The sequence below is a fragment of the Salvelinus alpinus genome, chromosome 24, assembly GCF_045679555.1.
Source record: "Salvelinus alpinus chromosome 24, SLU_Salpinus.1, whole genome shotgun sequence".
Lineage (NCBI taxonomy): Eukaryota > Metazoa > Chordata > Actinopteri > Salmoniformes > Salmonidae > Salvelinus > Salvelinus alpinus.
In genome coordinates, this window is record NC_092109.1 from 47,895,963 (window position 1) to 47,923,264 (window position 27,302).

At 44.1% G+C, this 27,302-nt stretch overlaps 1 protein-coding gene across 1 annotated transcript in view; it reads left to right on the plus strand.

Moving 5' to 3' along the window:
• The first annotated feature begins 230 nt into the window (after positions 1–230).
• Positions 231–27,302, plus strand: part of layna (layilin a) — a 37,268-nt gene continuing 10,196 nt past the window's right edge. The window contains exons 1-8 of the mRNA XM_071362925.1: positions 231–737; positions 16,599–16,619; positions 16,752–17,049; positions 22,008–22,165; positions 23,453–23,491; positions 25,672–25,740; positions 25,831–25,927; positions 26,308–26,465. Coding sequence (XP_071219026.1) covers positions 647–737; positions 16,599–16,619; positions 16,752–17,049; positions 22,008–22,165; positions 23,453–23,491; positions 25,672–25,740; positions 25,831–25,927; positions 26,308–26,465 — 931 coding nt within the window. The 5' untranslated portion in view covers positions 231–646. The remainder of the gene's footprint in view (positions 738–16,598; positions 16,620–16,751; positions 17,050–22,007; positions 22,166–23,452; positions 23,492–25,671; positions 25,741–25,830; positions 25,928–26,307; positions 26,466–27,302) is intronic.

Below are 27,302 nucleotides of genomic sequence, written 5' to 3' on the forward strand. Positions count from 1 at the left end.
TAGCCTGTTACTGTTACTAGCCCGGGGCTGTAAAGGCTAGCTAGCAAGCAAGGGAGAAGAATGTTGCCAGCCAGTATGGCAACGGAACATGTAGAACGAACGACTGGGTCGCGTTTCAATATATCCTCCAAACACCGGCTTCTCGGATATTATCACATAAAGTATGATTAACGTTACAACTGAATATTTGTAACCAATAGCTTGTTTGTTTACATGTTCAGTGCTTATAATGTCATAACTTTACCAGCATATTACATCAGACGCTCGTTTTGTCCAAATGATCAGTGACAAAAAATCTCCTCCTCGTTAGTTGTCGCATCCCAGTCTGCTGACAGACGCTACAATAGCAGTTAAACTACTGTCAGTAGTGTGTCTGTAGTCTAGTCAGCGTTTAGAACCAGTAGCACTCTGCTGATTAGATCACTCCTTCTTCTCCGATCAATAACTAACATCCCCCTCCTCATCATTAAAACTACTCTTAAAAGATTACATCCACTCTCTCTCTACCAGTGGTTCAGTGTGTGTAGGGAGAGTCTCTCTGTAGTAAGCCTGGTCTCTTTTATCTTGAGTAGTTGGTAGCCTGTACAGTAGTGCGTTGTTAAAGCCTGTGTATCTGACTTCGGGGCTTCAGTTGGTCAGTTCTCTGATGGAGGTAAAGAAGAGAAGGAGGAAGGACCAGATGGTGAATCTGGTGGTTGTGTGTTTGCTCCAGTCTGCTGCGGCCAGCCTTATCACCGGTAAGTGAGACACACACACACCAAATCAAACTGTATTTGTCACATATGTTGAATACAACTGGTATAGACTTTATCGTGAAATGCTTGTTGAAGCGATGCAGAGTTTAAAAATAGTACTGAAAAAACTAAAAAAAATAGTAACACGAGGAATTAAAAAAAATACACAATGGATCTATATACAGAAAGTACTAGTACCAGATCAATGTAGAGCTATATACAGGAAGTACTATTACCAGATCAATGTAGAGCTATATACAGGAAGTACCAGATCAATGTAGAGCTATATACAGGAAGTACCAGATCAATGTGGAGCTATATACAGGAAGTACCAGATCAATGTGGAGCTAAAAACAGGGAGTACCAGATCAATGTGGAGCTATATACAGGGAGTACCAGATCAATGTGGAGCTATATACAGGAAGTACTAGTACCAGATCAATGTAGAACTATATACAGGGAATACCAGTACCATATCATTGTGGAGCTATATACAGGAAGTACTAGTACCAGATCAATGTAGAGCTATATACAGGAAGTACCAGTACCAGATCAATGTAGAGCTATATACAGGAAGTACCAGTACCAGATCAATGTGGAGCTATATACAGGGAATACCAGTACCATATCATTATGGAGCTATATACAGGGAATAACAGATCAATGTAGAGCTATATACAGGAAGTACTAGAACCAGATCAATGTAGAGCTATATACAGGACGTACCAGATCCATGTGGAGCTATATACAGGAAGTACTAGTACCAGATTAATGTAGAGCTATATACAGGAAGTACTAGTACTAGATCAATGTAGAGCTATATACAGGAAGTACTAGTACCAGATCAATGTAGAGCTATATACAGGTAGTACTAGTACCAGATCAATGTAGAGCTATACAGGGAGTACCAGTACCAGATCAATGTGGAACTATATACAGGGAGTACCAGCTCAATGTGGAGCTATATACAGGAAGTACCAGTACCAGATCAATGTAGAGCTATATACAGGGAGTACCAGCTCAATGTGGAGCTATATACAGGAAGTACCAGATCAATGTGGAGCTATATACAGGAAGTACCAGATCAATGTGGAGCTAAAAACAGGGAGTACCAGATCAATGTGGAGCTATATACAGGGAGTACCAGATCAATGTGGAGCTATATACAGGAAGTACTAGTACCAGATCAATGTAGAACTATATACAGGGAATACCAGTACCATATCATTGTGGAGCTATATACAGGAAGTACTAGTACCAGATCAATGTAGAGCTATATACAGGAAGTACCAGTACCAGATCAATGTAGAGCTATATACAGGAAGTACCAGTACCAGATCAATGTGGAGCTATATACAGGGAATACCAGTACCATATACAGGGAGTACCAGATCAATGTAGAGCTATATACAGGGAGTACCAGATCAATGTAGAGCTATATACAGGAAGTACCAGATAAATATAGAGCTATATACAGGGAGTGCCAGATCAATGTGGAGCTATATACAGGAAGTAGCAGTACCAGATCAATGTGGAGCTATATACAGGGAGTACCAGATCAATGTAGAGCTATATACAGGGAGTACCAGTACCAGATCAATGTGGAGCTATATATAGGAAGTACCAGATAAATATAGAGCTATATACAGGGAGTGCCAGATCAATGTGGAGCTATATACAGGAAGTACCAGATCAATGTGGAGCAATATACAGGAAGTACCAGATCAATGTGGAGCAATATACAGGAAGTACCAGATCAATGTGGAGCAATATACAGGAAGTACCAGATCAATGTAAAGCTATATACAGGAAGTACCAGATCAATGTGGAGCTATATACAGGGAGTACCAGTACCAGATCAATGTAGAGCTATATACAGGAAGTACCAGTACCAGATCAATGTGGAGCTATATACAGGAAGTACCAGATCAATGTGGAGCTATATACAGGAAGTACCAGATCAACGTAGAGCTGTATACAGGAAGTACCAGTACCAGATCAATGTGGAGCTATATACAGGGAATACCAGTACCAGATCAATGTGGAGCTATATACAGGAAGTACCAGTACCAGATCAATGTGGAGCTATATACAGGGAATACCAGTACCAGATCAATGTGGAGCTATATACAGGGAATACCAGTACCAGATCAATGTAGAGCTATATACAGGAAGTACCAGATCAATGTGGAGCTATATAAAGGGAGTACCAGTACCAGATCAATGTAGAGCTATATACAGGAAGTACCAGTACCAGATCAATGTGGAGCTATATACAGGAAGTACCAGATCAATGTGGAGCTATATACAGGGAGTACCAGATCAATGTGGAGCTATATACAGGAAGTACCAGATCAATGTAGAGCTATATACAGGGAGTACCAGATCAATGTAGAGCTATATACAGGAAGTACCAGATCAATGTAGAGCTATATACAGGGAGTACCTGTCACGATCGTCGTAGTGAGGAGACCAAGGCGCAGCGTGAGAGAAATACATTCTTCTTTTTAATAACGAAGAACACTTAACAAACAATACAAAATAACAAACCGTGACCACTATAATACTGAGTGCAAACATGCAACATCACGTAGACAATTACCCACAACAGCCCAATGCCTATGGCTGCCTTAAATATGGCTCCCAATCAGAGACAATGAATGACAGCTGTCTCTGATTGAGAACCATTCAGGCAACCATAGACATACCTAGACACCTACACTCAACACAACCCTATACACTCTACCAAAACAACCCTAGACACTACAACCACCCAAGACAAGACACATACACACAAACATCCCCCCTGTCACACCCTGACCTAACCAAAATATTACAGAAAACAAAGATAACTAAGGCCAGGGCGTGACAGTACCAGATCAATGTGGAGCTATATACAGGGAGTACCAGATCAATGTGGAGCTATATACAGGAAGTACCAGTACTAGATCAATGTGGAGCTATATACAGGGAGTACCAGATCAATATGGAGCTATATACAGGAAGTACCAGTACCAGATCAATGTGGAGCTATATACAGGAAGTACCAGTACTAGATCAATGTGGAGCTATATACAGGGAGTACCAGATCAATATGGAGCTATATACAGGAGGTACCAGTACTAGATCAATGTGGAGCTATATACAGGAAGTACCAGTACTAGATCAATGTGGAGCTATATACAGGGAGTACCAGATCAATATGGAGCTATATACAGGGAGTACCAGTACCAGATCAATGTGGAGCTATATACAGGGAGTACCAGATCAATGTGGAGCTATATACAGGGAGTACCAGTACCAGATCAATGTGGAGCTATATACAGGGAGTACCAGATCAATGTACAGCTATATACAGGGAGTACCAGTACCAGATCAATGCGGAGCTATATACAGGGAGTACCAGATCAATGTACAGCTATATACAGGGAGTACCAGTACCAGATCAATGCGGAGCTATATATAGGGAGTACCAGATCAATGTGGAGCTATATACAGGGAGTACCAGATCAATGTACAGCTATATACAGGGAGTACCAGTACCAGATCAATGCGGAGCTATATACAGGGAGTACCAGATCAATGTGGAGCTATATACAGGGAGTACCAGATCAATGTGGAGCTATATACAGGAAGTACCAGTACTAGATCAATGCGGAGCTATATACAGGGAGTACCAGTACCAGATCAATGTGGAGCTATATACAGGAAGTACCTGTACCAGATCAATGTGGAGCTATATACAGGGAGTACCAGATCGATGTGGAGCTATATACAGGAAGTACCTGTACCAGATCAATGTGGAGCTATATACAGGGAGTACCAGATCGATGTGGAGCTATATACAGGAAGTACCTGTACCAGATCAATGTGGAGCTTTACACAGGGAGTACCAGATCAATATGGAGCTATTTGCAGGGAGTACCAGTACCAGATCAATGTGGAGCTATATACAGGAAGAACCAGATCAATGTGACGCTATTTACAGGAAGTACTCGTACCAGATCACCGTTGAGCTATATACAGGAAGTAGCAGATCAATATGAAGCTATATACAGGAAGTAGCAGATCAATATGAAGCTATATACAGGGAGTACCAGATCAATATGGAGCTATTTACAGGGAGTACCAGTACCAGATCAATGTAGAGCTATATACAGGAAGTACCAGATCAATGTGGAGCTATATACAGGGAGTACCTACACTCAACACAACCCTATACACTCTACCAAAACAACCCTAGACACTACAACCACCCAAGACAAGACACATACACACAAACATCCCCCCTGTCACACCCTGACCTAACCAAAATATTACAGAAAACAAAGATAACTAAGGCCAGGGCGTGACAGTACCAGATCAATGTGGAGCTATATACAGGGAGTACCAGATCAATGTGGAGCTATATACAGGAAGTACCAGTACTAGATCAATGTGGAGCTATATACAGGGAGTACCAGATCAATATGGAGCTATATACAGGAAGTACCAGTACCAGATCAATGTGGAGCTATATACAGGAAGTACCAGTACTAGATCAATGTGGAGCTATATACAGGGAGTACCAGATCAATATGGAGCTATATACAGGAGGTACCAGTACTAGATCAATGTGGAGCTATATACAGGAAGTACCAGTACTAGATCAATGTGGAGCTATATACAGGGAGTACCAGATCAATATGGAGCTATATACAGGGAGTACCAGTACCAGATCAATGTGGAGCTATATACAGGGAGTACCAGATCAATGTGGAGCTATATACAGGGAGTACCAGTACCAGATCAATGTGGAGCTATATACAGGGAGTACCAGATCAATGTACAGCTATATACAGGGAGTACCAGTACCAGATCAATGCGGAGCTATATACAGGGAGTACCAGATCAATGTACAGCTATATACAGGGAGTACCAGTACCAGATCAATGCGGAGCTATATATAGGGAGTACCAGATCAATGTGGAGCTATATACAGGGAGTACCAGATCAATGTACAGCTATATACAGGGAGTACCAGTACCAGATCAATGCGGAGCTATATACAGGGAGTACCAGATCAATGTGGAGCTATATACAGGGAGTACCAGATCAATGTGGAGCTATATACAGGAAGTACCAGTACTAGATCAATGCGGAGCTATATACAGGGAGTACCAGATCAATGTACAGCTATATACAGGGAGTACCAGTACCAGATCAATGTGGAGCTATATACAGGAAGTACCTGTACCAGATCAATGTGGAGCTATATACAGGGAGTACCAGATCGATGTGGAGCTATATACAGGAAGTACCTGTACCAGATCAATGTGGAGCTATATACAGGGAGTACCAGATCGATGTGGAGCTATATACAGGAAGTACCTGTACCAGATCAATGTGGAGCTATATACAGGGAGTACCAGATCAATGTGGAGCTATATACAGGGAGTACCAGATCAATATGGAGCTATTTGCAGGGAGTACCAGTACCAGATCAATGTGGAGCTATATACAGGAAGAACCAGATCAATGTGACGCTATTTACAGGAAGTACTCGTACCAGATCACCGTTGAGCTATATACAGGAAGTAGCAGATCAATATGAAGCTATATACAGGAAGTAGCAGATCAATATGAAGCTATATACAGGGAGTACCAGATCAATATGGAGCTATTTACAGGGAGTACCAGTACCAGATCAATGTAGAGCTATATACAGGAAGTACCAGATCAATGTGGAGCTATATACAGGGAGTACCAGATCAATGTAGAGCTATATACAGGAAGTACCAGATCAATGTGGAGCTATATACAGGGAGTACCAGATCAATGTGGAGCTATATACAGGGAGTACTAGATCAATATGGAGCTATATACAGGGAGTACCAGTACCAGATCAATGTGGAGCTATATACAGGAAGTACCAGATCAATGTTCAGAGGTACGAGGTATTTCAGGTAGATATGTACATGAAGGCAGGGTAAAGTGACTAGATATCAGGATAGATAATAATAAGGTATTAGAGGTAGATATGTACATGAAGGCAGGGTAAAGTGACTAGGCATCAGGATAGATAATAATAAGGTATTAGAGGTAGATATGTACATGAAGGCAGGGTAAAGTGACTAGGCATCAGGATAGATAATAATAAGGTATTTGAGGTAGATATGTACATGAAGGCAGGGTAAAGTGACTAGGCATCAGGATAGATAATAATAAGGTATTTGAGGTAGATATGTACATGAAGGCAGGGTAAAGTGACTAGATATCAGGATAGATAATAATAAGGTATTTGAGGTAGATATGTTCATGAAGGCAGGGTAAAGTGACTAGATATCAGGATAGATAATAATAAGGTATTTGAGGTAGATATGTTCATGAAGGCAGGGTAAAGTGACTAGATATCAGGATAGATAATAATAAGGTATTTGAGGTAGATATGTTCATGAAGGCAGGGTAAAGTGACTAGATATCAGGATAGATAATAATAAGGTATTTGAGGTAGATATGTTCATGAAGGCAGGGTAAAGTGACTATGCATCAGGATAGATAATAATAAGGTGTTTGCGGTAGAAATGTACATGAAGGCAGGGTAAAGTGACTAGGCATCAGGATAGATAATAATAAGGTATTTGAGGTAGATATGTACATGAAGGCAGGGTAAGGTGACTAGGCATCAGGATAGATAATAATAAGGTATTTGAGGTAGATATGTGCATGAAGCCAGGGTAAAGTGACTAGGCATCAGGATAGATAATAATAAGGTATTTGAGGAATATATGTACACGAAGGCAGGGTAACATGACCTCATGTTACTTTACCCTGCCAGAATAATAGTAGAGAGAATGATTTATTTCAGCTTTTATTTCTTTCATCACATTCCCAGTGCGTCAGAAGTTTACATACACTCAATTAGTATTTGGTAGCATTGCCTTTAAATTGGTTAACTTGTGTCAAACATTTCAGGTAGCCTTCCACAAGCTTCCCACAATAAGTTGGGTGAATTTTGGCCCATTCCTCCTGACAGAGCTGGTGTAACTGAGTCAGGTTTGTAGGCCTCCTTGCTCGCACACGCTTTTTCAGTTCTGCCCACACATTTTCTATGGGATTGAGGTCAGGGCTTTGTGATGGCCACTCCAATACCTTGACTTTATTGTCCTTAAGCCATTTTGTTACAACTTTGGAAGTATGCTTGGGGTCATTGTCCATTTGGAAGACCCACTTGCAACCAAGCTTTAACTCCCTGACTGATGTCTTGAGATGTTGCTTCAATATATCCACATAATTTCCCCCCCTCATGATGCCATCTATTTTGTGAAGTGCACCAGTCCCTCCTGCAGCAAAGCACCCCCACAACATGATGCTGCCACCCCCGTGCTTCACGGTTGGGATGGTGTTCTTCGGCTTGCAAGTGGTAGTGATGGGGAAACTGAGGTTACTGGTGGTGATGGGGAAACAGAGATTACTGGTAGTGATGGGGAAACTGATGTTACTGGTAGTGATGGGGAAACTGAGGTTACTGGTGGTGATGGGGAAACAGAGATTACTGGTAGTGATGGGGAAACTGATGTTACTGGTAGTGATGGGGAAACAGAGGTTACTAGACTGATGGGGAAACAGAGATTACTGGTAGTGATGGGGAAACAGATGTTACTGGTAGTGATGGGGAACAGAGGTTACTGGACTGATGGGGAAACAGAGGTTACTGGTAGTGATGGGGAAACTTAGGTTACTGGTAGTGATGGGGAAACAGAGGTTACTGGACTGATGGGGAAACAGAGGTTACTGGACTGATGGGGAAACAGAGGTTACTGGACTGATGGGGAAACAGAGGTTACTGGTAGTGATGGGGAAACTTAGGTTACTGGTAGTGATGGGGAAACAGAGGTTACTGGACTGATGGGGAAACAGAGGTTACTGGACTGATGGGGAAACAGAGGTTACTGGACTGATGGGGAAACAGAGGTTACTGGTAGTGATGGGGAAACTGAGGTTACTGGTAGTGATGGGGAAACAGAGGTTACTGGTAGTGATGGGGAAACAGAGGTTACTGGTAGTGATGGGGAAACAGAGGTTACTGGTAGTGATGGGGAAATAGATGTTACTGGTAGTGATGGGGAAATAGAGGTTACTGGTAGTGATGGGGAAACTGATGTTACTAGACTGATGGGGAAACAGAGGTTACTGGTAGTGATGGGGAAACAGAGGTTACTGGTAGTGATGGGGAAACAGAGGTTACTGGTAGTGATGGGGAAATAGATGTTACTGGTAGTGATGGGGAAATAGAGGTTACTGGTAGTGATGGGGAAACTGATGTTACTAGACTGATGGGGAAACAGATGTTACTGGTAGTGATGGGGAAACAGATGTTACTGGTAGTGATGGGGAAACAGATGTTACTGGTAGTGATGGGGAAACAGATGTTACTGGACTGATGGGGAAACAGATGTTACTGGTAGTGATGGGGAAACTTAGGTTACTGGACTGATGGGGAAACAGATGTTACTGGTAGTGATGGGGAAACTTAGGTTACTGGTAGTGATGGGGAAACAGAGGTTACTGGTAGTGATGGGGAAACAGATGTTACTGGTAGTGATGGGGAAACAGAGGTTACTGGTAGTGATGGGGAAACTGAGGTTACTGGTAGTGATGGGGAAACAGAGGTTACTGGTAGTGATGGGGAAACAGAGGTTACTGGTAGTGATGGGGAAACAGATGTTACTGGTAGTGATGGGGAAACAGAGGTTACTGGACTGATGGGGAAACAGAGGTTACTGGTAGTGATGGGGAAACAGATGTTACTGGTAGTGATGGGGAAACAGATGTTACTGGTAGTGATGGGGAAACAGAGGTTACTGGACTGATGGGGAAACAGAGGTTACTGGTAGTGATGGGGAAACAGAGGTTACTGGACTGATGGGGAAACAGAGGTTACTGGTAGTGATGGGGAAACTTAGGTTACTGGTAGTGATGGGGAAACTTAGGTTACTGGTAGTGATGGGGAAACTTAGGTTACTGGTAGTGATGGGGAAACAGAGGTTACTGGTAGTGATGGGGAAATAGATGTTACTGGTAGTGATGGGGAAACTGATGTTACTAGACTGATGGGGAAACAGAAGTTACTGGACAGATGGGGAAACAGATGCTACTGGTAGTGATGGGGAAACAGAGGTTACTGGTAGTGATGGGGAAACAGATGTTACTGGTAGTGATGGGGAAACAGAGGTTACTGGACTGATGGGGAAACTGAGGTTACTGGTAGTGATGGGGAAACAGAGGTTACTGGACTGATGGGGAAACAGAGGTTACTGGACTGATGGGAAAACTGAGGTTACTGGTAGTGATGGGGAAACAGAGGTTACTGGACTGATGGGGAAACAGAGGTTACTGGTAGTGATGGGGAAACAGAGATTACTGGTAGTGATGGGGAAACAGAGGTTACTGGACTGATGGGGAAACAGAGGTTACTGGTAGTGATGGGGAAACAGAGGTTACTGGACTGATGGGGAAACAGAGGTTACTGGTAGTGATGGGGAAATAGATGTTACTGGTAGTGATGGGGAAACAGATGTTACTGGTAGTGATGGGGAAACAGAGGTTACTGGTAGTGATGGGGAAACAGAGGTTACTGGTAGTGATGGGGAAACAGAGGTTACTGGACTGATGGGGAAACAGAGGTTACTGGACTGATGGGGAAACAGAGGTTACTGGACTGATGGGGAAACAGAGGTTACTGGTAGTGATGGGGAAACAGATGTTACTGGTAGTGATGGGGAAACAGAGGTTACTGGACTGATGGGGAAACAGAGGTTACTGGTAGTGATGGGGAAATAGATGTTACTGGTAGTGATGGGGAAACAGAGGTTACTGGTAGTGATGGGGAAACAGAGGTTACTGGACTGATGGGGAAACTGAGGTTACTGGTAGTGATGGGGAAACAGAGGTTACTGGACTGATGGGGAAACAGAGGTTACTGGACTGATGGGAAAACTGAGGTTACTGGTAGTGATGGGGAAACAGAGGTTACTGGACTGATGGGGAAACAGAGGTTACTGGTAGTGATGGGGAAACAGAGATTACTGGTAGTGATGGGGAAACAGAGGTTACTGGACTGATGGGGAAACAGAGGTTACTGGTAGTGATGGGGAAACAGAGGTTACTGGACTGATGGGGAAACAGAGGTTACTGGTAGTGATGGGGAAATAGATGTTACTGGTAGTGATGGGGAAACAGATGTTACTGGTAGTGATGGGGAAACAGAGGTTACTGGTAGTGATGGGGAAACAGAGGTTACTGGTAGTGATGGGGAAACAGAGGTTACTGGACTGATGGGGAAACAGAGGTTACTGGACTGATGGGGAAACAGAGGTTACTGGACTGATGGGGAAACAGAGGTTACTGGTAGTGATGGGGAAACAGATGTTACTGGTAGTGATGGGGAAACAGAGGTTACTGGACTGATGGGGAAACAGAGGTTACTGGTAGTGATGGGGAAATAGATGTTACTGGTAGTGATGGGGAAACAGAGGTTACTGGTAGTGATGGGGAAACAGATGTTACTGGTAGTGATGGGGAAACAGAGGTTACTGGTAGTGATGGGGAAACAGAGGTTACTGGACTGATGGGGAAACAGAGGTTACTGGACTGATGGGGAAACAGAGGTTACTGGTAGTGATGGGGAAACAGAGGTTACTGGTAGTGATGGGGAAACAGATGTTACTGGTAGTGATGGGGAAACAGAGGTTACTGGACTGATGGGGAAACAGAGGTTACTGGTAGTGATGGGGAAACTTAGGCTACTGGTAGTGATGGGGAAACAGAGGTTACTGGTAGTGATGGGGAAATAGATGTTACTGGTAGTGATGGGGAAACTGATGTTACTAGACTGATGGGGAAACAGAAGTTACTGGACAGATGGGGAAACAGAGGTTACTGGTAGTGATGGGGAAACTGAGATTACAGGTAGTGATGGGGAAACAGAGTATACTGGACTGATGGGGAAACAGAGGTTACTGGTAGTGATGGGGAAACAGAGGTTACTGGACTGATGGGGAAACAGAGGTTACTGGTAGTGATGGGGAAACAGAGGTTACTGGACTGATGGGGAAACAGAGGTTACTGGTAGTGATGGGGAAACAGAGATTACTGGTAGTGATGGGGAAACAGAGGTTACTGGTAGTGATGGGGAAACAGAGGTTACTGGTAGTGATGGGGAAACTGATGTTACTAGACTGATGGGGAAACAGAAGTTACTGGACAGATGGGGAAACAGAGGTTACTGGTAGTGATGGGGAAACAGAGTATACTGGACTGATGGGGAAACAGAGGTTACTGGTAGTGATGGGGAAACAGAGGTTACTGGACTGATGGGGAAACAGAGGTTACTGGTAGTGATGGGGAAACTGAGGTTACTGGTAGTGATGGGGAAACAGAGGTTACTGGTAGTGATGGGGAAACTGAGGTTACTGGTAGTGATGGGGAAACAGAGGTTACTGGACTGATGGGGAAACAGAGGTTACTGGACTGATGGGAAAACTGAGGTTACTGGTAGTGATGGGGAAACAGAGGTTACTGGACTGATGGGGAAACAGAGATTACTGGTAGTGATGGGGAAACAGAGGTTACTGGTAGTGATGGGGAAACAGAGGTTACTGGACTGATGGGGAAACAGAGGTTACTGGTAGTGATGGGGAAACAGAGGTTACTGGACTGATGGGGAAACTGAGGTTACTGGTAGTGATGGGGAAACAGAGGTTACTGGTAGTGATGGGGAAACTGAGGTTAGGGTTAGAGGGTTTCTGTACCAAATATTAAGTTTTGCTTTTCTGATGTATCAAATACTTATGTCATGCAATAAAATGCAAATTAATTACTTAAAAATCATACAATGTGATTTTCTGGATTTTTGTTTTAGATTCCGTCTCTCACAGTTGAAGTGTACCTATGATAAAAATTACAGACCTCTACATGCTTTGTAAGTAGGAAAACCTGCAAAATCGGCAGTGTCTCAAATACTTGTTCTCCCCACTGTATATACCATAAACACGCACCAATTTATATCCACTAAATTATATAAATTCACCTATAGACCGATAAGCATGACCAATCAAATAGATTTACAGTTCTGTGCAAATGTTTTAGGCGGGTGTGAAAAAATGCTGTTAAGTAAGAATGCTTTCAGAAATAGGCACGTTAATAGATTATATTTATCAATTACCACCCTTTGCCTTCAAAACAGCATAAATTATTCTAGGTATATTTGCACACAGTTTTTGAAGGAACTCTTCAGGCAAGCCCAAACATCTTGGCTAACTAACCACAGTTCCTCTGTGGATTTAGGCAGCCTCAGGTGCTTCTCTTTCTCCATGTAATCCCAGACAGACTCGACGATGTTGAGATCAGGGCTCTGTGGGGGGGCCGTACCATCACTTCCAGGACTCCTTCTTCTTCTTTATGCTGAAGATAGTTCTTAATGACTTCGCTGTATGTTTGGGGTCGTTGTCATGCTGCAGAATACATTTGGGGCCAATCAGATTCCTCCCTGATGGTATTGCATTTTTTAAAGATGATGATTTAAAGATGATCTTTTAAACCTTTTTTTAACTAGGCAAGTCAGTAAAGAACAAATTCTTATTTACAATGACGGCCTAGGAACAGTGGGTTAACTGCCTTGTTCAGGAGCAGAACGACTGATTTTTACCTTGTCAGCTCGGGGATTCAATCTAGCAACCTTTCGGTTACTGGCCCAACGCTCTAACCACTAGGCTACCTGCCGCCCCTCCACTCTAACCACTAGGCTACCTGCCGCCCCTCCACTCTAACCACTAGGCTACCTGCCGCCCCACTAGTCTACCTGCCGCCCCTCCGCTCTAACCACTAGGCTACCTGCCGCCCCACTAGCCTACCTGCATGATGGATAAGTATCTACCTGTACTTCTTAGCATTGAGGAGACCATTAATTCTGACCAACCTCCCCAACTCCATTTGCAGAAATGCAGCCCCAAATTTGCAAGGAACCTCCACCATGCTTCACTGTTGCCTACAGACACTCATGTGTGTACCACTCTCCAGCCCTTCGGCGAACAACCTGCCTTCTGCTACAGCCAAATATTTCAAATTTTGACTTATCAGTTCAGAGCACCTGCTGCCATTTTTCTGCACCCCAGTTCCTGTGTTTTCGTGCATAGTTGAGTCGATTGGTCTTGTTTCCACGGAGATATGGTCTTTTGGCTGCGGGTCTTCCATGAAGGCCACTTCTGACCAGACTTCTCTGGACAGTAGATGGGTGTTACCAGGGTCCCACTGTTTTCTGCCAATTCTGAGCTGATGGCACTGCTGGACATCTTCAGATTGCAAAGGGAAGTAAGCATGATGTGTCTTTCATCTGCTGCAGTAAGTTTCCTTGGCCGACCACTGTGTCTACGGTACTCAACGTTGCCCGTTTCTTTGTGCTTCTTCAAGAGCTTGGACAGCACATCTGGAAACCCCTGTCTGCATTGTAATGTCTGCCTGGGAGAGACCTTGTTGATGCAGTATAACTACTCTGTGTCTTGTTGCTGTGCTCAGTCTTGACTTTTGACAGTAAACTGTCTTCAGCAACCTCACCATGTTAGCTGAGTTTGGCTGTTCCTCACCTAGTTGTATTCCTCCTACACAGCAGTTTCTGTTTCAGTTAATGATTGTGTTTCAACCTACATATTGAATTGAGGATCATTAGCACCTGTTTGGTATAATTGTTTAATCATACACCTGACTATATGCCTACAAAACCTCTGACTTTGTGCAAGTGTACCTACAGGAATAGATGCTGTTTTGAAGGTAAAGGGTGGATTTGATGTAGATGTTTCTTCTGTTCACTCACTTTGCATTTAATTCATTGATAAATATAATCTATTAACACGTCTATTTTTGAAAGCATTCTTAATTTACAGCATTTTTTCACACGTGCCTTAACCTTTTGCACAGTACTGTACATTGACTGGTATTGCCATCAGTGAAGAGGCTGGGATGTTTTCTTCTCCAGGGCAACTTGCCTGCGCCAATTTTATCAATTGGCTTTTCTATTTTTTTATCGGCCAAAAACCAGCTATCAAAAACCCTGCCTCACACACACACACACACACTTTTTATATGGCCTTGTAAGCGTAACAAGCCTCACTATACAGACAGTGGTGTTACAGTACGCTGTTAATTAATCCAGACAGTGATTCTGCTGTAGCCTCATCATCCTATACGTTTTGCCAGAGCAGAAATGCTGCATTAAGCTCATCACAGACAGCTATGGTTGACAGTGAGGCTGCTGCAGTATCCTAGAGACTCTTCCTCAGATACAGACAATGGTTGGTTCTCTATAATCAGATACAGACAGTGGTTGGTTCTCTATAATCAGATACAGACAGTGGTTGGTTCTCTATAATCAGATACAGACAGTGGTTGGTTCTCTATAATCAGATACAGACAGTGGTTGGTTCTCTATAATCAGATACAGACAGTGGTTGGTTTTCTATCATCTCTGTTAATTTTAGTCATTTAGCAGACACTCTTATCCAGAGTGATTTACAGTAGTGAGTGTCTACAGTACATTTTCATACTGGTCCCTCGTGGGAATCAAACCCACAACCCTGGCGTTACAAGTGCCATGCTCTACCAACTGAGCAACTCTGCCTCAGATGCAGATTGTGGTTGGTTCTCAATCATGTCTGTTCCTCAGATAAAGACATTGGTTGGTTCTCTATCACGTCTGCTCCTCAGATACAAACAGTGATTGGTTCTCTAGCATCTCTGCTCCTCAGATACAGATAGTGGTTGGTTCTCTAGGATCTCTGTTCCTCAGATACAGATAGTGGTTGGTTCTCTAGGATCTCTGTTCCTCAGATACAGATAGTAGTTGGTTCTCTATTATCTAAGTCCCTCAGATACAGACTGTGGTTGGTTCTCTCTTAGGCTTGTGAGGGACACCATATATACTGGGTATATCCACGGGATGGTTTTTTTAATACCATTGAAACTATTTCTTTGAATTTTTTTAAACAATTAGAATATTTTTTGCTACTTTTTAAGTGTTGTGCAGCATGCGCTAGGTGATCTAATTACAGTATGGAATTCGTAATTAAATGTTTGCCAGCTAGATATCTTGTAGCTATTAAGATAACGGTCTAAAATGTGCAAAATGTTCTGCAGTTGTGGATTTGGTTTGCTAATTTACAGTGTCGTAGCTATTTAGCTATCTTCCAAAATCAAGCATTCGCTTGGTAACAGCAGATAATCCCCTCCTGGATCAGGAGCCTTCATGTCTAATATTAGTTATGTGCAGCAAAATGTGAGTAGCATTTTTGAGTTAATTGTATACTTGTATAGTTTAGGTCAGACACTATAAAATGTTCACTATACACACATTAGCATTTAGGTAGCATTCTCTATGGGATTATACATGCACTTGTTAGCATTGCTAACCTTTGGATTACAGATGATCAGTGGGGTTTTAAAACAGCACCCCTTGTGTCCAGTGCCGGTAGTACTGAATATCCCGGTATGGCACAAGGTCGGTATGAAGATATGACAATCTGGGTACCGCCCTAGCCCAGTCTCTCTCATCTACATCAGAATGTTGTTGATGTTATTATATTGGAAGGCTGTGTAAGTGATGTCACTGTGGATGGGGTTTCATTTAACACAGAAATATAACATAAAATAACATGACATTAACTGGCCCCTCTCTCTCTCTCTCTCTCTCTCTCTCTCTCTGTCTGTCTGTCTGTCTGTCTGTCTGTCTGTCTGTCTGTCTGTCTGTCTGTCTGTCTGTCTGTCTGTCTGTCTGTCTGTCTGTCTGTCTGTCTGTCTGTCTGTCTGTCTGTCTGTCTGTCCCTCCCTCCATAGCGGAGTTGTTTGAAGTCAGAGGTGAGGTGCACGGTTGTTTATTAACCAGTATGAATAAAAAATGGCTGGCCCAGTTTAGCTAGTTATTACTAGTGTAAATTTCCCCATCGATGTACGTAGCATTAGTAACAGTGTGTGTGTGTGCGTGTGTAGGCCAGCGTGTGTGTAGGGTGGATCGGGGCCGGCCCTGCTATAAGCTGGCGTATTTTTCTGACCCTGGACGGCGGCTCAGCTTCCTGGAGGCGAAGCTAGCGTGTCGCCGTGACGGAGGGGAGCTGCTGAGCGTTGAGTCACCGGCCGAGCAGCGAATCATAGAGCAGCTAGTCACGGAGCTCCGTCCTTCCGACGGAGACTTCTGGATTGGCCTACGTCGTAACCATGGTGACACGGAAAACGTCGACGACTGTCCCTCACAGTACTACTGGACCGACGGGAGCCACGCCTCCTTCAGGTGGGTCTGCTCTAAGCCACACCTCCTTCAGGTGGGTTTACTTTAAGCCCCGCCTCCTTCAGGTGGGTTTACTTTAAGCCCCGCCTCCTTCAGGCGGGTCTACTTTAAACCCTGCCTCCTTCAGGTGGGGCTGCTCTAAGCCCCGCCTCTTTCAGGTGGGTCTACTTTAAGCCCCGCCTCTTTCAGGTGGGGCTGCTCTAAGCCACACCTCCTTCAGGTGGGTCTGCTTTAAGCCCCACCTCCTTCAGGTGGGGCTGCTCTAAGTCCCGCCTCCTTCAGCTGGGTCTGCTTTAAGCCCCCTCAAAGCACACACATCCCTGGGTCGCTCCTCTTTTCAGTTCGCTGCAGCCAGCGACTGGAACGAGCTGCAACAAACACTCAAACTGGACAGTTTTATCTCCATCTCTTCATTCAAAGACTCAATCATGGACACTCTTACTGACAGTTGTGGCTGCTTCGTGGGATGTATTGTTGTCTCTACCTTCTTGCCCTTTATGCTGTTGTCTGTGCCCAATAATACCTCATTGCCTGCATCTGTAATGGGTCAGCGGTCAAACGACCTCCACTCATCACTGTCAAACGCTCCCTGAAACACTTCAGCGAGCAGGCCTTTCTAATCGACCTGGCCGAGGTATCCTGGAAGGATATTGATCTCATCCCGTCAGTAGAGGATGCCTGTTTTTTTTTTTTAAATGCCTTCCTCACCATCTTAAATAAGCATGCCCCATTCAAGAAATTTAGAACCAGGAACAGATATAGCCCTTGGTTCTCTCCAGACCTGACTGCCCTTGACCAGCACAAAAACATCCTGTGGCGTTCTGCATTAGCATCGAATAGCCCCCGTGACATGCAACTTTTCAGGGAAGCTAGAAACCAATATACACAGGCAGTTAGAAAAGCCAAGGCTAGCTTTTTCAAGCAGAAATTTGCTTCCTACAACACAAACTCAAAAAACTTCTGGGACACTGTAAAGTCCATGGAGAATAAGAACATCTCAATAAGAACAACTCAACAAACTGGATGCAGTTTATCACAGTGCCATCCGTTTTGTCACCAAAGCCCCATATACTACCCACCACTGCGACCTGTACGCTCTCGTTGGCTGGCCCTCGCTTCATCCTCGTCGCCAAACCCACTGGCTCCAGGTCATCTACAAGACCCTGCTAGGTAAAGTCCCCCCTTACTCAGCTCGCTGGTCACCATAGCAGCACCCACCTGTAGCACGTGCTCCAGCAGGTATATCTCACTGGTCACCCCCAAAACCAATTCTTCCTTTGGCCGCCTCTCCTTCCAGTTCTCTGCTGCCAATGACTGGAATTAACTACAAAAATCTCTGAAACTGGAAACACTTACAGTGGGGCAAAAAAGTATTTAGTCAGCCACCAAAAGTGCAAGTTCTCCCACTTAAAAAGATGAGAGAGGCCTGTAATTTTCATCATAGGTACACTTCAACTATGACAGACAAAATGAGAAAATAAATCTAGAAAATCACATTGAAGGATTATTTATGAATTTATTTGCAAATTATGGTGGAAAATAAGTATTTGGTCACCTACAAACAAGCAAGATTTCTGGCTCTCACAGACCTGTAACTTCTTCTTTAAGAGGCTCCTCTGTCCTCCACTCGTTACCTGTATTAATGGCACCTGTTTGAACTTGTTATCAGTATAAAAGACACCTGTCCACAATCTCAAACAGTCACACTCCAAACTCCACTAGGGCCAAGACCAAAGAGCTGTCAAAGGACACCAGAAACAAAATTGTAGACCTGCACCAGGCTGGGAAGGCTGAATCTGCAATAGGTAAGCAGCTTGGTTTGAAGAAATCAACTGTGGGAGCAATTATTAGGAAATGGAAGACATACAAGACCACTGATAATCTCCCTTGATCTGGGGCTCCACGCAAGATCTCACCCCGTGGGGCCAAAATGATCACAAGAACGGTGAGCAAAAATCCCAGAACCACACGGGGGGACCTAGTGAATGACCTGCAGAGAGCTGGGACCAAAGTAACAAAGCCTACCATCAGTAACACACTACGCCGCCAGGGACTCAAATCCTGCAGTGCCAGACGTGTCCCCCTGCTTAAGCCAGTACATGTCCAGGCCCGTCTGAAGTTTGCTAGAGAGCATTTGGATGATCCAGAAGAAGATTGGGAGAATGTCATATGGTCAGATGAAACCAAAATAGAACTTTTTGGTAAAAACTTAACTCGTCGTGTTTGGAGGACAAAGAATGCTGAGTTGCATCCAAAGAACACCATACCTACTGTGAAGCATGGGGGTGGAAACATCATGCTTTAGGGCTGTTTTTCTGCAAAGGGACCAGGACGACTGATCCGTGTAAAGGAAAGAATGAATGGGGCCATGTATCGTGAGATTTTGAGTGAAAACCTCCTTCCATCAGCAAGAGCATTGAAGATGAAACGTGGCTGGGTCTTTCAGCATGACAATGATCCCAAACACACCGCCCGGGCAACGAAGGAGTGGCTTCGTAAGAAGCATTTCAAGGTCCTGGAGTGGCCTAGCCAGTCTCCAGATCTCAACCCCATAGAAAATCTTTGGAGGGAGTTGAAAGTCCGTGTTGCCCAGCAACAGCCCAGCAACAGCCCCAAAACATCACTGCTCTAGAGGAGATCTGCATGGAGGAATGGGCCAAAATACCAGCAACAGTGTGTGAAAACCTTGTGAAGACTTACAGAAAACATTTGACCTCTGTCATTGCCAACAAAGGGTATATAACAAAGTATTGAGATAAACTTTTGTTATTGACCAAATACTTATTTTCCACCATAATTTGCAAATAAATTCATAAAAAAATCCTACAAAGTGATTTTCTGGATTTTTTTTTCTCATTTTGTCTGTCATAGTTGAAGTGTACCTATGATGAAAATTACAGGCCTCTCTCATCTTTTTAAGTGGGAGAACTTGCACAATTGGTGGCTGACTAAATACTTTTTTGCCCCACTGTATCTCCCTCACTAGCTTTAAGCACCAGCTGTCAGAGCAGCTCACAGATTACTGCACCTGTACATAGCCCATCTATAATTTAGCCCAAACAACTACCTCTTCCCATACTGTATCTATTTATTCATTTTGCTCCTTTGCACCCCATTATTTCTATCTCTACTTTGCACATTCTTCCACTGCAAATCAACCATTCCAGTGTTTTACTTGCTATGTTGTATTTACTTCGCCACCATGGCCTTTTTTTTGCTTTTACCTCCCTTATCTCACCTCATTTGCTCACATTGTATATAGACTTATTTTTCTACTGTATTATTGACTGTATGTTTGTTTTACTCCATGTGTAACTATGTGTTGTTGTATGTGTCGAACTGCTTTGCTTTATCTTGACCAGGTCGCAATTGTAAATGAGAACTTGTTCTCAACTAGCCTACCTGGTTAAATAAAGGTGAAATAAATAAAAATAATGTTTGTACAATGTTTTGTGCTGCTGTAATGTTGTGTTGCTACCATGTTGTGTTGTCATGTGTTGCTGCCATGTTATGTTGTTGTCTTAGGTCTCTCTTTATGTAGTGTTGTGGTGTCTCTCTTGTCGTGATGTGTGTTTTGTCCTATATTTAGATTTTTAATGCCAGCCACGTCCCCACAGGAGATCTTTTGCCTTCTGGTAGGCCATTATTGTAAATAATAATGTGTTCTTAACTGACTTGACTAGTTAAATAAAGGTTAAATAAAAAATACAATTAAACTTCACTTCCTTCACGTGAGTCTGCTATTAGCCACGCCTCCATCGGCTGGGTCTGCTTTAAGCCACGCCTCCATCGGCTGGGTCGGCGTTAAGCCACGCCTCCTCTGCTTACATGGAATAGTTAATATAATAAAAGATAGCGGTGTGTAACTTTACGTTTGTGTGTTACTGTGTGTTACTGTGTGTTACTGTGTGTTACTGTCTGTTACTGTGTGTTACTGTGTGTTACTGTGTGTATTACTGTGTGTGTTACTGTGTGTTACTGTGTGTTACTGTGTGTTACTGTCTGTTACGGTGTGTTACTGTGTGTATTACTGTGTGTATTACTGTGTGTCTTACTGTGTGTTACTGTGTGTGTTACTGTGTGTTACTGTGTGTGTTACTGTCTGTTACTGTGTGTTACTGTGTGTTACTGTCTGTTACGGTGTGTTACTGTGTGTTACTGTGTGTTACTGTGTGTATTACTGTGTGTGTTACTGTGTGTGTTACTGTGTGTGTTACTGTGTGTTACTGTGTGTTACTGTGTGTTACTGTGTGTATTACTGTGTGTTACTGTGTGTTACTTTGTGTTACTGTGTGTTACTGTCTGTTACGGTGTGTTACTGTGTGTATTACTGTGTGTATTACTGTGTGTATTACTGTGTGTGTTACTGTGTGTTACTGTGTGTGTTACTGTGTGTTACTTTGTGTGTTACTGTGTGTGTTACTGTGTGTGTTACTGTGTGTTACTGTGTGTTACTGTGTGTGTTACGGTGTGTTACTGTGTGTGTTACGGTGTGTTACTGTGTGTTACTGTGTGTTACTGTGTGTTACTGTGTGTGTTATGGTGTGTTACTGTGTGTTACTGTTTGTGTTACTGTGTGTGTTACTGTGTGTTACTGTGTGTGTTACTGTGTGGTACTGTGTGTTACTGTGTGTGTTACTGTGTGTTACTGTGTGTGTTACGGTGTGTTACTGTGTGTGTTACGGTGTGTGTTACGGTGTGTTACTGTGTGTTACTGTGTGTTACTGTGTGGTACTGTGTGGTACTGTGTGTTACTGTGTGTGTTACTGTGTGTGTTACTGTGTGTTACTGTGTGTTACGGTGTGTTACGGTGTGTTACGGTGTGTTACTGTGTGTGTTACGGTGTGTTACTGTGTGTTACTGTGTGTTACTGTGTGTTACTGTGTGTGTTACTGTGTGTTACTGTGTGTTACTGAGTGTGTTACTGTGTGTGTTTGTTCCTGCGTGTGTGTGTGTGTTAGGAACTGGCACTGGGACGAGCCGTCCTGTGGTTACGAGGTGTGTGTGGTGATGTACCACCAACCGTCCGCCCCGCCCGGCCTCGGAGGACTCTACATGTTCCAATGGAACGATGATAACTGTGACACCAAGAACAATTTCATCTGCAAGTACACTGCAGGTACACACACACACACACACACACACACACACACACACACACACACACACACACACACACACACACACACACACACACACACACACACACACACACACACACACACACACACACACACACACACACTCAAATCAAATGTATTTACTGTATATAGCCCTTCTTACATCAGCTGATATCTCAAAGTGCTGCACAGAAACCCAGCCTAAAACCCCAAACAGCAAGCAATGCAGGTGTAAAAGCACACACACACGGATGATAGTACACAGCAGTTACCCCTCAGAGCCTGGTTCCTCTCTACCCAGTACAGTCAGTAGAGGACTGGTCACCCCTCAGAGCCTGGTTCCTCTCTACTCAGTACAGCCAGTAGAGGACTGGTCACCCCTCAGAGCCTGGTTCCTCCCTACCCAGTACAGCCAGTAGAGGACTGGTCACCCCTCAGAGCCTGGTTCCTCTGGTCTACCCAGTACAGCCAGTAGAGGACTGGTCACCCCTCAGAGCCTGGTTCCTCTCTACCCAGTACAGTCAGTAGAGGACTGGTCACCCCTCAGAGCCTGGTTCCTCTGGTCTACCCAGTACAGCCAGTAGAGGACTGGTCACCCCTCAGAGCCTGGTTCCTCTCTACCCAGTACAGTCAGTAGAGGACTGGTCACCCCTCATAGCCTGGTTCCTCTGGTCTACCCAGTACAGCCAGTAGAGGACTGGTCACCCCTCAGAGCCTGGTTCCTCTGGTCTACCCAGTACAGCCAGTAGAGGACTGGTCACCCCTCAGAGCCTGGTTCCTCTGGTCTACCCAGTACAGCCAGTAGAGGACTGGTCACCCCTCAGAGCCTGGTTCCTCTGGTCTACCCAGTACAGCCAGTAGAGGACTGGTCACCCCTCAGAGCCTGGTTCCTCTGGTCTACCCAGTACAGCCAGTAGAGGACTGGTCACCCCTCAGAGCCTGGTTCCTCTGGTCTACCCAGTACAGCCAGTAGAGGACTGGTCACCCCTCAGAGCCTGGTTCCTCTCTACCCAGTACAGTCAGTAGAGGACTGGTCACCCCTCAGAGCCTGGTTCCTCTGGTCTACCAGTACAGTCAGTAGAGGACTGGCCACCCCTCAGAGCCTGGTTCCTCTCTTGGTTTCTTCCTAGGTTCCTTCCTTTCTTGGGAGTTTTTCCAGAGCCACCGTGCTTCTACATCTGTATTGTCTGCTGTTTGGGGTTTTAGGTTGGGTTGTTGTATAGCACTTTGTGACATCTGCTCATGTAAAAAGAGCTTTATAACTGATTGATTGTGTTGTGTTCCAGAGAAGGCTCCTGAACCCTCCCCCAACACTGCACACCCAGGTAACAACACTACTTATAGGGTCTGAATATTCATGTTAATGAGGTCTGAATATTCATGGTATTAATGAGGTCTGAATATTCATGGCATTAATGAGGTCTGAATATTAATAGGTACACTACATGACCAAAAGTATGTGGACATCTGCTCGTTGAACATCTCATTGCAAAATCATGGGCATTAATATGGAGTTGGTCCCCCTTTTGCTGCTATAACAGCCTCCACTCTTCAGGGAAGGCTTTCCACTAGATGTTGGAACATTGCTGCTATAACAGCCTCCACTCTTCTGGGAAGGCTTTCCACTAGATGTTGGAACATTGCTACTATAACAGCCTCCACTCTTCTGGGAAGGCTTTCCACTAGATGTTGGAATATTGCTGCTATAACAGCCTCCACTCTTCTGGGAAGGCTTTCCACTAGATGTTGGAACATTGCTGCTTTAACAGCCTCCACTCTTCTGGGAAGGCTTTCCACTAGATGTTGGAACATTGTTGCTATAACAGCATCCACTCTTCTGGGAAGGCTTTCCACTAGATGTTGGAACATTGCTGCTATAACAGCCTCCACTCTTCTGGGAAGGTTTTCCACTAGATGTTGGAACATTGCTGCTATAACAGCCTCCTCTCTTCTGGGAAGGCTTTCCACTAGATGTTGGAACATTGCTGCTATAACAGCCTCCACTCTTCTGGGAAGGCTTTCTACTAGATGTTGGAACATTGCTGCTATAACAGCATCCACTCTTCTGGGAAGGCTTTCCACTAGATGTTGGAACATTGCTGCTATAACAGCCTCCTCTCTTCTGGGAAGGCTTTCCACTAGATGTTGGAACATTGTTGCTATAACAGCATCCACTCTTCTGGGAAGGCTTTCCACTAGATGTTGGAACATTGCTGCTATAACAGCCTCCACTCTTCTGGGAAGGCTTTCCACTAGATGTTGGAACATTGCTGCTATAACAGCCTCCACTCTTCTGGGAAGGTTTTCCACTAGATGTTGGAACATTGCTGCTATAACAGCCTCCTCTCTTCTGGGAAGGCTTTCCACTAGATGTTGGAACATTGCTGCTATAACAGCCTCCACTCTTCTGGGAAGGTTTTCCACTAGATGATGGAACATTGCTGCTATAACAGCCTCCACTCTTCAGGGAAGGCTTTCCACTAGATGTTGGAACATTGCTGCTATAACAGCCTCCTCTCTTCTGGGAAGGCTTTCCACTAGATGTTGGAACATTGCTACTATAACAGCCTCCACTCTTCTGGGAAGGCTTTCCACTAGATGTTGGAACATTGCTGCTATAACAGCCTCCACTCTTCTGGGAAGGTTTTCCACTAGATGTTGGAACATTGCTGCTATAACAGCCTCCACTCTTCTGGGAAGGTTTTCCACTAGATGTTGGAACATTGCTGCTATAACAGCCTCCTCTCTTCTGGGAAGGCTTTCCACTAGATGATGGAACATTGCTGCTATAACAGCCTCCACTCTTCTGGGAAGGCTTTCCACTAGATGTTGGAACATTGCTGCTATAACAGCCTCCACTCTTCTGGGAAGGCTTTCCACTAGATGTTGGAACATTGCTGCTATAACAGCCTCCACTCTTCAGGGAAGGCTTTCCACTAGATGTTGGAACATTGCTGCTATAACAGCCTCCAGTCTTCTGGGAAGGCTTTCCACTAGATGATGGAACATTGCTGCGGGGACTTGCTTCCATTCAGCCACAAGAGCATTAGTGAGGTTGGGCACTGATGTTGGGTGATTAGGCCTGGCTCACAGTCGGCGTTCCAATTCATCCCAAAGGTGTTCGATGAGGTTGAGGTCAGGGCTCTGTGCAGGCCAGTCAAGTTCTTTCACACCGATCTTGACAAATGATTCCTGTATGGACCTCGCTTTGTGCACAGAGGAAACTGTTGCCACAAAGTCGTCTAGAATGTCATTGCTGTAGAATTACAATTTCCCTTCCCTGAAACTAAGGGGCCCGAAACATGAAAAACAGCCCCACACCATTATGTCTATAAATAGACATAACTAAATGACTATGAGTATAGATATATATAACTAAATGACTATGTATATATGAGTATAGATATATATAACTAAATGACTATGAGTATAGATAGATATAACTAAATGACTATGTATAGATAGATTCAGCTAAATTAATGAACATTAATGTTCCTGTCTACAGAGGCTCCTCCCCTGTCTCTGTCACCCCTGCCCACGACCTTTGACACTGAAGAGAAGAGACAGACCCCAGGTAACCTGACCTCTAACCTATTATTACCCTCAACTTCTTTCCGTGTGTGTTTTATGTTGCATGTCTCTGAACTGTGTGTGTCTGTTTCAGCTCTGAACATGGTTTACATAGTTCTGCCCACCATCCCGTTGTTGATGGTGTTACTAATAGCAACTGTGGTCTTCTGCTTCAAGCTGCTGGCTCGACGGTGAGGGGCAACTACTAACTAGCATGAGATAGACTGGTAGTATGGATAGCATTCATTATGTTTGGAGGAAAAAGGTGGAGGTCAACCGTGAAGCACGGGGGTGACAGCATCATGTTGTAGGGGTGCTTTGCTGCAGGAGGGACTGGTAGTATGGATAGCATTCATTATGTTTGGAGGAAAAAGGGGGAGGCTTGCAAGCCGAAGAACACCATCCCAACCGTGAAGCACGGGGGTGACAGCATCATGTTGTAGGGGTGCTTTGCTGCAGGAGGGACTGGTAGTATAGATAGCATTCATACTACCAGATTGAGAATAATGCATTGACTGATTTAGTGACTGTCTGTTTATTCCAGATGCTCATAGTTTGTCTCTGTGTGTAGAAGGAAGCGGCGTGAGCAGCAGACAGAGGTGTGTCCTAGCGACCCAGGGTCCTGTCCAAGCCAAGCCCAGCCGCCTGACGTCTACAACGTGATTCGCTCCCAGCAGGAGGCCGACCTGGCTGGGACACGCCCCCACACCAAGAACACTTCCTTCTTAGGTGAAAATGTGTTGTTTTACAGGGTCAGCCATAGAAGTACGATAGCTGCAGTGAAATGTGTTGTTGTACAGGGTCAGTGTAATGTGTTGTTGTACAGGGTCAGTGTAATGTGTTGTTGTACAGGGTCAGTGTAATGTGTTGTTGTACAGGGTCAGTGTAATGTGTTGTTGTACAGGGTCAGTGTAATGTGTTGTTGTACAGGGTCAGTGTAATGTGTTGTTGTACAGGGTCAGTGTAATGTGTTGTTGTACAGGGTCAGTGTAATGTGTTGTTGTACAGGGTCAGTGTAATGTGTTGTTGTACAGTGTCAGTGTAATGTGTTGTTGTACAGGGTCAGTGTAATGTGTTGTTGTACAGGGTCAGTGTAATGTGTTGTTGTACAGGGTCAGTGTAATGTGTTGTTGTACAGGGTCAGTGTAATGTGTTGTTGTACAGGGTCAGTGTAATGTGTTGTTGTACAGGGTCAGTGTAATGTGTTGTTGTACAGGGTCAGTGTAATGTGTTGTTGTACAGGGTCAGTGTAATGTGTTGTTGTACAGGGTCAGTGTAATGTGTTGTTGTACAGGGTCAGTGTAATGTGTTGTTGTACAGGGTCAGTGTAATGTGTTGTTGTACAGGGTCAGTGTAATGTGTTGTTGTACAGGGTCAGTGTAATGTGTTGTTGTACAGGGTCAGTGTAATGTGTTGTTGTACAGGGTCAGTGTAATGTGTTGTTGTACAGGGTCAGTGTAATGTGTTGTTGTACAGGGTCAGCCGTAGTAGTACGGTGCCCCTGGAGAAAATTAAAGGGTTAAATGTGCTTTCAATTCTGTTTCTACAGATTGTAAATTAAAGATA